At 41.5% G+C, this 12,788-nt stretch overlaps 1 protein-coding gene and 1 long non-coding RNA gene across 4 annotated transcripts in view; both read right to left on the bottom strand.

The window, feature by feature from the left end:
• Positions 1-12,788, bottom strand: part of LOC115224813 (SH2B adapter protein 1) — a 162,001-nt gene that overhangs the window by 330 nt on the left and 148,883 nt on the right. For 2 of the 3 annotated variants that reach the window (XM_036513702.1, XM_036513703.1), the window contains one exon: positions 7,913-9,875. In XM_036513702.1, coding sequence (XP_036369595.1) covers positions 8,973-9,875 — 903 coding nt within the window. In that variant the 3' untranslated portion in view covers positions 7,913-8,972. Of the gene's footprint in view, positions 301-7,912; positions 9,876-12,788 lie in introns of those variants that run through there. The other variant, XM_036513704.1, reaches the window with a different exon arrangement.
• On the bottom strand, positions 2,654-4,343 carry LOC118768027. Its single transcript, XR_005003950.1, has 2 exons — positions 3,674-4,343; positions 2,654-3,425 (listed from the first exon to the last, which is right to left on the bottom strand). It is a non-coding gene; the product is annotated as an uncharacterized LOC118768027 (long non-coding RNA).

Here is a 12,788-nt window from a genome sequence, read left to right as displayed (position 1 = left end):
GTTTTCTCCCCCCCCCATCAGGCATTTGTTTCCTTTTTTTTTTTATCTTTTCTTTTTTTTTCTTTTAAAGTCACAAGATGGTGCCAAACAGAAGGTCACAAATTAACAATAATATTAATTAATAGTAATAATAATAATAATAATAGTAATAGTAATAATAATAATAATAATAATAATATAATAATAATAATAATAATAATAATAATAATGATCGAAGCACTCAGTTCAAGTTTTATCTTTTGTAGTGATTGTCCTTCAATTCTTGTTCTTGTCTGTTGGTATTATCAGCAATTTCATAAACTGAAGGATGAAAAATAAAATTAAAAAAAAAAACTTACAATTTTATATTTTAATCATTTCTGTCGTGTAATATATATATATATATCATCATCATCATCATTATTATTATATTTTATATATTATGTTAATATATATATATATTTATTATATATTTAAACATTTTTTTTTTTACTGATATATTATTATTCGTTAACTCTTTCTTTTTCCTTTTTTTTTTGCCACTTTTTCTCGTTAAAAAAATGCAATTTTCTGGTGTGTGCATATATATGTGTGTGTTTCTGAATGTGTGTATGTTTGCACGTATATTTTTTTTTTCCTTTTTTTTTTTTAAGTTTTAGTAGAAAAAATAACAACAATATAAACAAAAAGAAACACTTCGTTTTTTTTTTTCTTCCTTCACCCCCTCCCAAAACTTTTTCGTCCCCACCCACCCCCTTCAGCTTTGTTTCAAAAACAATTTCCAACTACTTTTTTCAATGATTACTAAATTTCCGTTTTTTGTTGGTTTTTTTTTTTTTTCTCTCCAAAGGATTAAATTTTTATATTTTCTTCCAGAAAAAAAAAAAAAAAAAAACTTTGGCTTTTCTTTTTTCCCCCCAAACGAACATATTAATTATTTCTTTCTCTTTTTTCTCGCAAAGTTTCCCCGCCCCCTCTTTTAACGAATATAAAATATAAACAAAAACAAAACATTTTTCATTAAAAAAAAATTTGATTTTTCAAAATGCATTCACTTTAAATTTTTATTTTTTTCCTTCTTTTTTTACACACCACACATCTACATATGTGCATACGTGTGTATACATACACACACACACACACACGCATATATATCCACAGTTGTAATAGAAAATAAAACCCCCGGCCCCTCCACAAAATTTTGTTTTAAAACATTCCCTCCCTCACTCACACACCCCCAACCATAATTTTTCTCCCCCCCCCCAAATTAATTAAGGTCTAATCTTAGAAGTGTTTTTGTAATAAACAATCGAACCCAGGGTAAAAGATGGGGAGGGGGCATGGAAGAAAAAAAAGGGTCCGAGGAATCGAGAAAGAAAATGAAGACCGCAAGGAAGGAACTTGAAAATGATTTTAAAAAAAAAAAGGCAACGATTAACAATTAAAAGGCGAGAATTAATGGTGATTAGTGAAGAATCAACAATAATAATCATAATAAAAATAAAGGTTAACTTCAACTTCAGCAAAAATGAACGATAATATTAAAGGATCACTTGTAAATGGAGAAAAATAGAGAGAGACCCCTTTTTTGGCTGGAGACAAGACATAACTGGATGTGTTTGTTGGAGAGAAAACAGACGACAGCCAGATGAGATGAGCTGACCAGATGTGTTGGCCAGATACTATGATGACAGGCAGATGTTGTTGACCAGACATATAACAATGACAGTAAGATGTGTTGGTCAGACATAACAAGGACAGCAAGATGTGTTGGTCAAATGTAACAAGGACAGCCAGATGTGTTAGTCAAACGTAACAAGGACAGCCAGATGTGTTAGTCGGACATAAGGAGAGCCAGATGTGTTGGTCAGACATAAGGAGGACAGCCAGATGTGTTGGTCAGACGTAACAAGGACAGCCAGATGTGTTAGTCGGACATAAGGAGAGCCAGATGTGTTGGTCAGACATAAGGAGGACAGCCAGATGTGTTGGTCAAACGTAACAAGGACAGCCAGATGTGTTGGTCAAACGTAACAAGGACAGCCAGATGTGTTAGTCAAACGTAACAAGGACAGCCAGATGTAATGGTCAAGCGTAACAAGGACAGCCAGATGTGTTGGTCAAACGTAACAAGGATAGCCAGATGTGTTAACTAGAAATAACAAGGACAGCCACATGTGTTAGTCGGACATAAGGAGAGCCAGATGTGTTGGTCAGACATAACAAGGAAGGCCAGATGTGTTGGTCAGACATAACAAGGACAGCCAGATGTGTTGGTCAGACATAACAAGGACAGCCAGATGTGTTGGTCAGACATAACAAGGACAGCCAGATGTGTTGGTCAGACATAACGAGGACAGCCAGATGTGTTAGTCGGACATAAGGACGGCCAGCTGTGTTGGCCATGAACTACAAATAAACACCAGTCAAACACAACCAAATGTATTGAACAGACAGAAAAAGTAAAGGAGTATGTTTGGTCAAACAAAGTGGTTAAATGCTTTAACCTTTCACAAAATGACCAGATGTGTTGGCCAGACAGACAACAACTAAATTTAGAAGCATCAGATGAACGTTGTATAAAAGGAGGCAGGGGAAAAATATTTGATAAACAATTTCTTCAAAGAAGAAAAGGCGGAAGACTGCATTGGGAGCGTTTTTTTGGGGTTTTTTCTTTTATGAAGACAGCAGTAAAAACAGCAAAAGCAAGAAAAAGGGATGAGAGAGGATCGACGAGGAATTTGGGGACACTTCGACCAAGATGAACAACTTATAAAAAAAAAAAAAACCCATAAATTGTAGTTAATCCTTTGATGAAACAAAAGGGGGTCCAAAGGGGATGATAGTTCGACTCCTGTTGTTTCTGTAATACTGAGCAGATGAGAGAGAGAGAGAGAGAAACCTACCCCTGGAAAGATTGATAGTCTATCACAGGTAACATTCACTTTATATTTTGTTTTGTTTTCTGTTATTTTTAATGGGAGCGAGTTCTGGTGCCAATTTCCAGCAGTTTAGTAAAAACTGGGGTTTCAGAAAGAACAATGAAATATGTCAAGGAATCACTGAGTCACTTTTTAGCCATTTTAGCCTTATTTCAACAATGAAAAACAACTCTAGGAAGAAGCAACAGAATGTGGGTTAACAAAAGTGGTGGTGGTGGTGTCTTCTTTTGACGTTAATTGTTGTAAATTTTTCCGCGGGGAGGGAGATTGTAACAGTTGAGGGGAAACGAGAAATTCATTCGGGAAATCTCTTGCCAAGAAAACTTAGTGGATCTTTATGGTGGTGATGGTGGTGGCAGTAGCAGCAGCAACAGCAACAATTTGGTTTGGCATCAGCACAAGGCTACAAATTTGCAGACGACTTTGAGGAGCAATTGCTTTGACACCAGTACATGACTTTCACCCCCACCTGATTGAAAGGCAAAAACCATCTTAAAAGTATACCTATTTCTTTATTACCCACAAGGGGCTAAACACAGAGGGGACAAACAAGGACAGACATAGGTATTAAGTCGATTACATCGACCCCAGTGCGTAACTGGTACTTAATTTATCGACCCCGAAAGGATGAAAGGCAAAGTCAACCTCGGCGGAATTCGAACTCAGAACGTAACAGCAGACGAAATACCGCTAAGCATTTCGCCCGGCGTGCTAACAATTCTGACAGCTCGCCGCCTTTCTTAAAAGTATACCAACTCGGGGCACAATGCCGTGGAATTGAAATATTAACCTTTTAATAACCCTGATTAAATCCCACCCTCACCTTACTGGATGCGTGTTGTGAAAATAATAATAATAATAAAAAAAACTTGGAGGGACTTGGTGAAAAATATCCTGAAAAGCTAGTGTTTGGAACATATTTTAACAAAACTTTCTTATATAAAATTATGATGGGAGATTTTAACTTTAAATATAAACATTTTCAAAAACAGAATGGTTTGACTTTTGGAAGTTTGTGGTTTCTGGTGGTTTAGTATGAAGCAAGAGTTCAACATCAATAATCTTGCTCCACAACACCCACTACTCTTAACAAACAATAACAATAATAATAATAAGTTTTGCAAGTTTTGGCACAAGGCCAGGAAATTTCAGAAGTGGAAAACCTGATTATAAGGACCCTTAGTACTTGCCTGTTACGTGCTTTAGGAACCCTGAAAAGATGAAATGAGAATCTCACTGGCATTTGAATTGGGAACATAACGAGTTGGGAGGATGCTGCTAATGAATCTACCAGCTTAAAGAATAATAATAATAATAATAATCCTTTCTGTTATAGGCACAAGGCCCAAAACTTTTGGGGAGCAGGGCCAGTCGATAAGATTGATCACCAAAGGACAAACAAGGACAGACAAACGGATTAAGTCGATTATATTGACCCCAGTGTGTAACTGGTACTTAATCTATCGACCCCAAAAGGATGAAAGGCAAAGTCGACCTCGGCAGAATTTGAACTCAGAACGTAGCGGCAGACGAAATACCTATTTCTTTACTACCCACAAGGGGCTACACACAGAGGGGACAAACAAGGACAGACAAACGGATTAAGTCGATTATATCGACCCCAGTGCGTAACTGGTACTTATTTAATCGACCCCGAAAGGATGATAGGCAAAGTCGACCTTGGCGGAATTTGAACTCAGAACGTAGCGGCAGACGAAATACCGATAAGCATTTTGCCCAGCACACTAACAATTCTGCCAGCTCGCCGCCTTAATAATAACTGCTTCAAATTTTGGCACAAGGCTAGTAATTCGAGGGGAGGGGCTAAGTTGATTACACTAACCCTAGTGCTCAACTGATATTTATTTCACTGACCCCTAAAGGATGAAATGCAAAGTTGACCTCAGTGGAATCTGAACTCAAAACGTGCAAATAGACAAAATACTGCTAAGCATTTTGCCTGGGGTGCTAACGATCCTTGCCAGCTCACTGCCCTAATTATATAATGATAGCTGTTTCATCAATGTGGATATCCCCCCACCCCACCCACCCAAATACCCCTTCAACCATTTCTGGTAAAAAATACTTTCTCTTTGTTTGGATTCATTTTTAAAATAAGAATTTAGTAAAATAACAGTAATTTCACTGGTGATCGTTGGTGAACTGGGAAGAACCGGTGGAGCACCGGGCAAAACGCTTCGGTGCCATTTCAACTGCACTTGCCCTTCATCCTACCAGGTTTGATAAAATGAAATACTAATCAAGTTATAGGGGCCAATATAATCAACTAGCCCTTTCTTAAAATTTGCTAACTCCAGGCTTAAATCAGAAATCATTATGATTATTATTATCCTTATTATTATTATCATTATCATCATTATTATCATTATCATCATTATTATTATCATTATCATCATTATTATTATCATCATTATTATTATTATTATCATATTATCATTATCATCATCATCATCATTATTATTATCATTATCATCATTATTATCATTATCATTATTATTATTATCATCATCATTATCATCATTATTATTATTATTATCATTATCATCATTATTATTATCATTATTATTATCATTATTATTATTATCATTATCATTATCATCATTATTATTATTATTATTATCATTATTATTATTATCATTATCATCATTATCATTATCATCATTATCATTATTATTATTATCATCATTATTATTACTATTATCGTTATTATTATCATTAAGCAAACTCATTCTGCCAAAGTTTGCTTTGCCTTTCATGGTCGATAAATTAAGTACCAGTCAAGTACTGGGGTCAATGTAATCGAATGACCCACTCCCCCAAAATTTCAGACCTTGTGCCTAGAGTAGAAAGGATTATTATTATTAAGCTGGTGCTTAAAGAAATTTTGATACGAGGGAAGGTTTTAAAATGAAGTTTGTATCATAGAACCAGGGGTCAGGTTGGGTATAAAAAAAAGGGGTCGGGGTTAGGGTTTAATGGTGCTGAATAGTTTTGAGGAAGACTGTTCGAGGGACCCTTCTTGTAGCTCGGGGGGGGGGATCAAAAGGGGTGGATCCTTGCACCTTTGCGACGCAAGAGTTTTTGAAACTGGAATGAACTGGATTCTGTCAAGTGGAAGATTCCTGCAATTTGAAAGATGCAATGAAACCCCTGCAGCAGTAAATGTAACATCATCCAACAACAGCGATAAGTAGGGAGGAAGGGAGAAGCATAACCCCAGGAGGGGTTGGGGGAAAACGAAGGTGATAGAAGAAATAAAGGTATTTCTTGGAAAAACCAAAGAAAGGAAGAATGAAGAAAGACGGAGGGGTAAAAAAGGACCATAACTGACAATCACACACACACACACAGACAGGGTTCCCAAAGACCCTAACAGAGAGATAATGGGAAAATGGCAGAGTAAATAAAATAAGTGATTGTACCTGATCAAACCCTCACCCCACCCCGAGACTGAAACAGGAGCAATAGGAGATGGGAAGAAAAAAAAGGGGCGGGGGACGGGACCAAAAACCACTCCCCCCTTCCTCCATCCCTCAACAGAAGCAAGAGAAGGGTGTGGCTGCCACAGAGTACCCAAACCATTATTTAACCCACCACCACCCCACCTTTAAGGAAACGGGTAGAAGAGCGAACACCCAAGTATGATGTGGGGGTGGGGTGGAAGTGTGCACGGGGGTGGGTGAGTGGAAATAGGGACATCCTCTTCCTTCCTTCCCACCCACCCAACTGCTCCCCACCCCCAACCATCCCGTACCCCAGTCAATCACCAACAACAACAGCAGCAATGTGTAACAGAAACAACCTGACGAGGTAAACGATGCCATCAAGTTTCTGACCGACGGAGAGAAAGGCAGGAGGAGGAGCGTGGAAGGGGGGGAGAGACGCATGTCACACACACACACACACAGAGGTGACAATCCAACACGTGGCCATCACCTAATATGATAACGACTTCGAATTCCGACACGAGGCCAGTGATTTCAGGGAAGAGGTGTAAGTCGGCTACATCGACCCCCAGTGCGTAACTGGTACTTATATTGTTGACCTTGGAAAGATGGAAAGGTAAAGTCAACCTCAGCAGGATTTGAACTCAGAATTGATGAAATGCTGCTAATCAGTTTGTCTGGTGTGCTAACGATTCTGCCAGCTCACCACAGAATGTAATAATAATAATAATAATAATAATGGCTTCAAATTTTGTCACAAGGGCAGCAATTTTGGGGGAGGGGGGTGAGTCGATTACACTGATCCCCCAGGGTACAACTGGTACTTATTTCATCGACTCTGAAAGGACGAAAGGCAAAGTTGATTCTGGTGGAATTTGAACTCACAACGTAAAGACGGACGAAATGCCTACAAAGCATTTTGTCTGACGTGCTAACGATTCTGCCAGATCGCTCTGCCTTAATTAAAGTAGTAGTAATAATAATAATAATCCTTTCTACTATAGGCACAAGGCCAGAAATTGGTGAAGGGGGGGCATGGCTAGTTGATTGCATTGACCCCCACCACCCCCAAAAGGATGAAAGGTAAAGTCGACCTCAGCAGAATTTGAACTCAAAATCTAAAAACAGATTAAATGCCGCTAAGTATTTTGCCTGACGCCCTAACGATTCTGCCAGCTTGCCACATTAATAATAATAATAATAATAATAATGATAATAATAATGCCTCATGCCAACAATGTTGGAGGAAATGTCTTTGGTTTCTTCGTTATATCCACCACCTACTACTACTACTAGTGTTACTGTCGTTAGGTGTGTCTCTGTGGCCCAGAAAATACCTGAGCAGCTGTTATTTATTTATTTATTAATTAATCAGTGGCTATTTTAGCTCGTTATTTAATTTAGAAATTGACAGGACTGATTGTTCGACTGGTTGAGGATGCCGAGTAGCTGGGTTAAAGGGGGCACCACTTGTTCTTGCCCTTTGTTAACAATGCGAGGTCTAAGTGGGGGGTGGGGGTTTTGACAAGGTGAGGGACAACCCTGGGCCCCCCCCCGTCCTAAAAAAAAATGAGGTGTGGGTTTGGGGTGTCCAGAACAGGTCTAAAGGAATAGACTTAAGAGGAAAACACTTGGCACATAGGGTGGAATGGGGGGGGGGTGCTTTTTAGGTTTGGGGCACTTTTGGGTCAGCTGTGTATGCTTAATACAGGTGGTTGGAGTGGGGCGGGAGAATACAGAAGCAAACTCAAGGGACTGCTCTGAGAGGAAGTGCTGGGCGGGGGGGGGGAGTGCGAAACAAATTAACTTTGATAGAATTGCCTGTGAATGTAAGATCCTATTTCCTTAAAGAAAAAAACCAAAAAAAACCAACATTCTTCTCGCGATGAGTTTTTAGGGGTTAACCTTCTATCCTTCCGTCCACGACAAACCATTCTGGATCAAAGCAACTGAGCCAGAAACGTAACAAAGGTGGGTTACGTCAGACTTGAACTCACAAACTGGCAGTTCCCAGTCCTTTTATCTACTCAAACTCAAAACAGTCCACCACTCTTGTTTATAAATCAGGGGGGGCAGTGAACCCTCTCCTCCTCCTCGTGATGAAAGCGGAAGCAGGAGGGAGGTGTTGAGTGTAGACAGTTGAGTCGCACTCCACCATACATTATGCTCAGATTTGATTTTAATATAAAACTTTTAAGACCATAACATTGACGGATTCGGCCTAGTGTATTTATCATGTATATCATGTGTATCATTTATCTTTCACTTTAGTCATTGATTTGTGGCCATGCTGGGGCGCCACGTAAGAACTGTTTTCTTCTTTATTTGATTTTGTAGACCCGACACTTTAGTAGCCCTACTTTTCATTTCAAAGGAAATTGGTAAGGATGGAAATTAAGATAGGGGTGAATATGCGGACAGATGGGTTTGAACCCAGATCCACCAAACACTGGGTAACAGCAAAACAAAACCGTAACAAGAGAATGTGAAAAGCCATGTGCTGACCCCTAACTGCCACGTCCTGCCCCTTTCCCAAACCTCCACTCTCCCCTAACCCACTTGCATTTTTAGGTTTCCTGACCCCTTAAACAAAGGAATAGTGATTCTCTACAGCTCGACCATGTGACTGCTGCTGCTGCTGTTGTTGCTGCTGCTGTAGTTGTTGTTGTAACAGTTGCTGTTGTTGTTGTTGTTGTTGCTGCTGTTGGGCCCCCTGGGTCTGCTCGCGGACGACGTTCTCGATCGACTCCGTCCGCGAGCGAACTGACCCGCTGACCACTATCACGTCCCTGCCGTTTTCGGTCATCCCGGCACGGTGGGAGTTCACGTGCCCCATCACCAGCCCGCCCACTCCGCCTCCCACCACTCCTCCTCCTCCCCCGCCACCACCGCCACCGCCGACCGACAGCCCCCCCACCACAGCACTAGCGACAACCCCACTTATGCCACCACCACCAACAACCGCCCCCACGGGAACTATGTTAGCCACACCACCCCCGCCGCTGCCACCACTACCACCACTACCACTACCCAGCGAGACTGGTATTATCCCAACAAGGTGCCCCTGTCCACCACCACCACCACCACCACCGCCACTTCCTCCCTGGGAACCCGCCACCACTATGCTACTAACTCCACCTGAGACACTGCTTGCCACACCCACTGTACCACCACCACCACCACCACTGTTCGTCCCATTAACGGCACCAGTTTGCACCGGAGTCGCATTGTTCCTCGTACCAAGATTCGATGTGGACGACGACCGGCCGGAGTGAGACATGAGGCGCGGGGAGTTCCTTGGAAGGGTGGACGGCGTCCTCGGCCGTTCCATCGAGATGACGTAATCGGTGAGGGTGACGTCAGATGCTCCACCAGACTCCAACGGGATTGGGTGGCTCCGGAAGTGTTCCAGCATGTCAAAGATGGTCTGGAACCAAAGATGTTGTACTCGGCACTGACCATCATCTTGGATTGTCATCCGGAGATGCTGAAGGAGAGAGAGAGAAAGACAAGACAGAGTTATTCAAATGAAACAACAATGAACAAAAATACTAAAAAAAAAAGATACTTCATCATCATCGTTTAACGTCCGTTTTCCATGCTAGCATGGGTTGGACGGTTCAACTGGGGTCTGGGAAGCCAGAAGGCTGCACCAGGCTCCAGTCTGATCTGGCAATGTTTCTACAGCTGGATGCCCTTCCTAACGCCAACCACTCCGCGAGTGTAGTGGGTGCTTTTTACGCGCACTACACTCGTGGAGTGGTTGGCGTTAGGAAGAAGCCATTAAGTTCTGAATTAAAATCCTCCATCTAACCTTAGTCACAATTTATGTTCCTAACACTAGCTTAATGATAACGAAGTTATTTTACTAAATTCTTTGTTATATTTAAAGTAATTGAAAGAAATACAGAGCATCTCAAAAGAAATAGGGTAACAAAAGGGTTAAAATATATAATAGAGAAACAATCCCTAAGCCTTTTGATACGAACCCATCTGAAACTGCCTCTGGCTCTGAGTAGAAATGTCTTGTTTTTATAAGTTCTAAATTAAAATCTTCCACCAAACCTTAGTCACAATTTATGTTCCTAACACAAGCTTAATGATATAACTAAGTTATTTTACTAAATCGTTGTTATGTTTAAAATCAGTTGAAAGAAACCCAGAGCATCTGAACAGAAATAGGGTAGCAAAAGTGTTAAAGGCCTTCCTATTGTGACCATCACACTCTTTTATTTATTTATTTATTTTTTTTGGGGGGGGGTTTTAGTCTGTAGCCTTACCTGACCTAAGGCAGAGGCACTGCCGCTGAGGTGGTGAAGATGTTGAGTGCCAGTGTGACTAGTTGAGTATGGATGAGTTGAGGGGGCTGTGTGGATGGTATGGCACTGCCATGGTGATGACAGCGTTTGTGGGAGGTTATGTTCAGAATGTTGGTATTCTGCATCCAAGTTGCATCCCCTCACCGTCCCCATGTGTGTATGTCGGAGGCCGTGCAGACAGGGATCTACTCCATGTGTGTGTGTGTGTGTTGGCAGCAACAACACACGGAATGTATCTGACAGGTTGCATGTTATGGTTTAAGGTTCAATCCCACTGCATGGCACTTCAAGCAAGTTGTCTTCTACAATAGTCTTTGGCCTTGAGATTGGAATTGGTTGATAGAAACTGAGAGAAGGCGCTGAGTTGGCAGAATCGTTAGCACGCCGGGCAAAATGCTTAGCGGTATTTCACCTACCACTACGTTCTGAGTTAAAATTCCACCAAGGTCAACTTTGCCTTTCATCCCTTCGGGGTCGATAAATTAAGTACCAGTTACACACTGGGGTTGATGTAATCGACTTAATCCCTTTGTCTGTCCTTGTTTAGCCCCTTGTGGGTAGTAAAGAAATAAGATGTATCTATGTATGTATGTATAATTATGAAGGTGTATAGTTAGGGTGTTGCACCGAGGATTGCAAGATTGTGGGTTCAAATCCGAGACTGGGCAGCATGTGTTCTTGAGCAAAACCCTTCATTCTACATTGTCCCCATCCTGACTCACCTGTAAAAGAGGTCACACTGCAACCGACCAGCTTCCCAATCAAAGGGGAATATTGGCTTGCTTGCCCAAGCCAGTGGAGGGGGGGGGCATCATTTCAAAGCTGAAATGATGCAAAGTGCATTGTGACCAGTGATGTATAACAACATCCGAGAGTCTGGCTAGTCACGTGACAGGTGTTTGCGTTGCTGTCTCTTTGCCTTGACCGCATGGGATAGTTGTAAGCAGATGCCTCCCCCAACATTTCCAGTCTTCCCTGGAAACATGTCTGGTCATGCAGAAGCATTACCTTTAATTGGGAACAGGTGAGGGTTGGCGACAGCAAGGGCATCCAGCTGCAGAAAATCTGTCCCAACAAATTTCTTCACCACCCATGCAAGCATAGAAAAGTGTGTGGCCATGCTACATCGGCTTTAGCTAGGGTATAGGGGCAGCCATAGTGTTTTGCTGTTTGCAGTGCACCCTCCCAACCCCCCTATACTGGATGTCTTTCTCCTGAGCAACTCTGACCGTCACCTGTACAGAACGTGTTCCCCCCTCCATCCCTATCTAGTGTCTGTCTCCTGTTGAGTGGAGTGATTATGAAGCGGATATAATGATGGTGAAGTGTATTGCAGGTTGAAGCCTATTTCTATGTTAACGATGTCTGCCAAATACACATAACGAGCTTTTCAGATGCATAATGCTGCTATCCCCCATCCAAGGGTCTCGCCGGCCCACACCTTGCACACCCTCACAGTTGGCACATTTAATGTCGGTACATTGAAAGGTGGGTCGGGTGAGATGCTTGAACAGAGACGTGTAGATTTGTGCTGCATCCAAGAAGTAAGGTGGAGAGGGAGTTCTGCTAGGTTCCTCACAGGCAAAGAACATAGGTATAAGATTTTCTGGGTAGGGAACAGTGATGGGATTGTTAAGGTAATTGAGGTAGTCAGAGCCTGTGAGAGAATACTTAAGCTTAGACTGCTGCTGCAACATGGATTAGCATCCATTATCTTGGCTTATGTCCCTCAGCCGAGGCTACCTGATGAACAGCAACACAGATTTTATGGTACCCTCTTGCAGACTACCTCGTTGACAAATGACAGGGACCTTCTCTTTGTGGCTGGCGATTTCAATGGGCATGTTGGACAACATGCAGGGGGCTTCCATGGTGTCTATGGATTTATTTCCTGCAATGAGGAGGGAACCAGGTTACTGGAGTTCTGTAATGCAAATGATCTTATGATCTGTAATACTAACTTCAGGACACCTGCCAGTCACCTGTTCACCAACCAGTCAGGTGGACACACTACTCAGATTGACTACATCCTCACCAGGAAACGGGAAACATGGCTACTTATAAATGCCAAAACTTTCCCA

The sequence above is a fragment of the Octopus sinensis genome, linkage group LG26 (assembly GCF_006345805.1).
Source record: "Octopus sinensis linkage group LG26, ASM634580v1, whole genome shotgun sequence".
NCBI lineage: Eukaryota > Metazoa > Mollusca > Cephalopoda > Octopoda > Octopodidae > Octopus > Octopus sinensis.
This window is presented reverse-complemented; position numbering and strand designations above follow the sequence as displayed.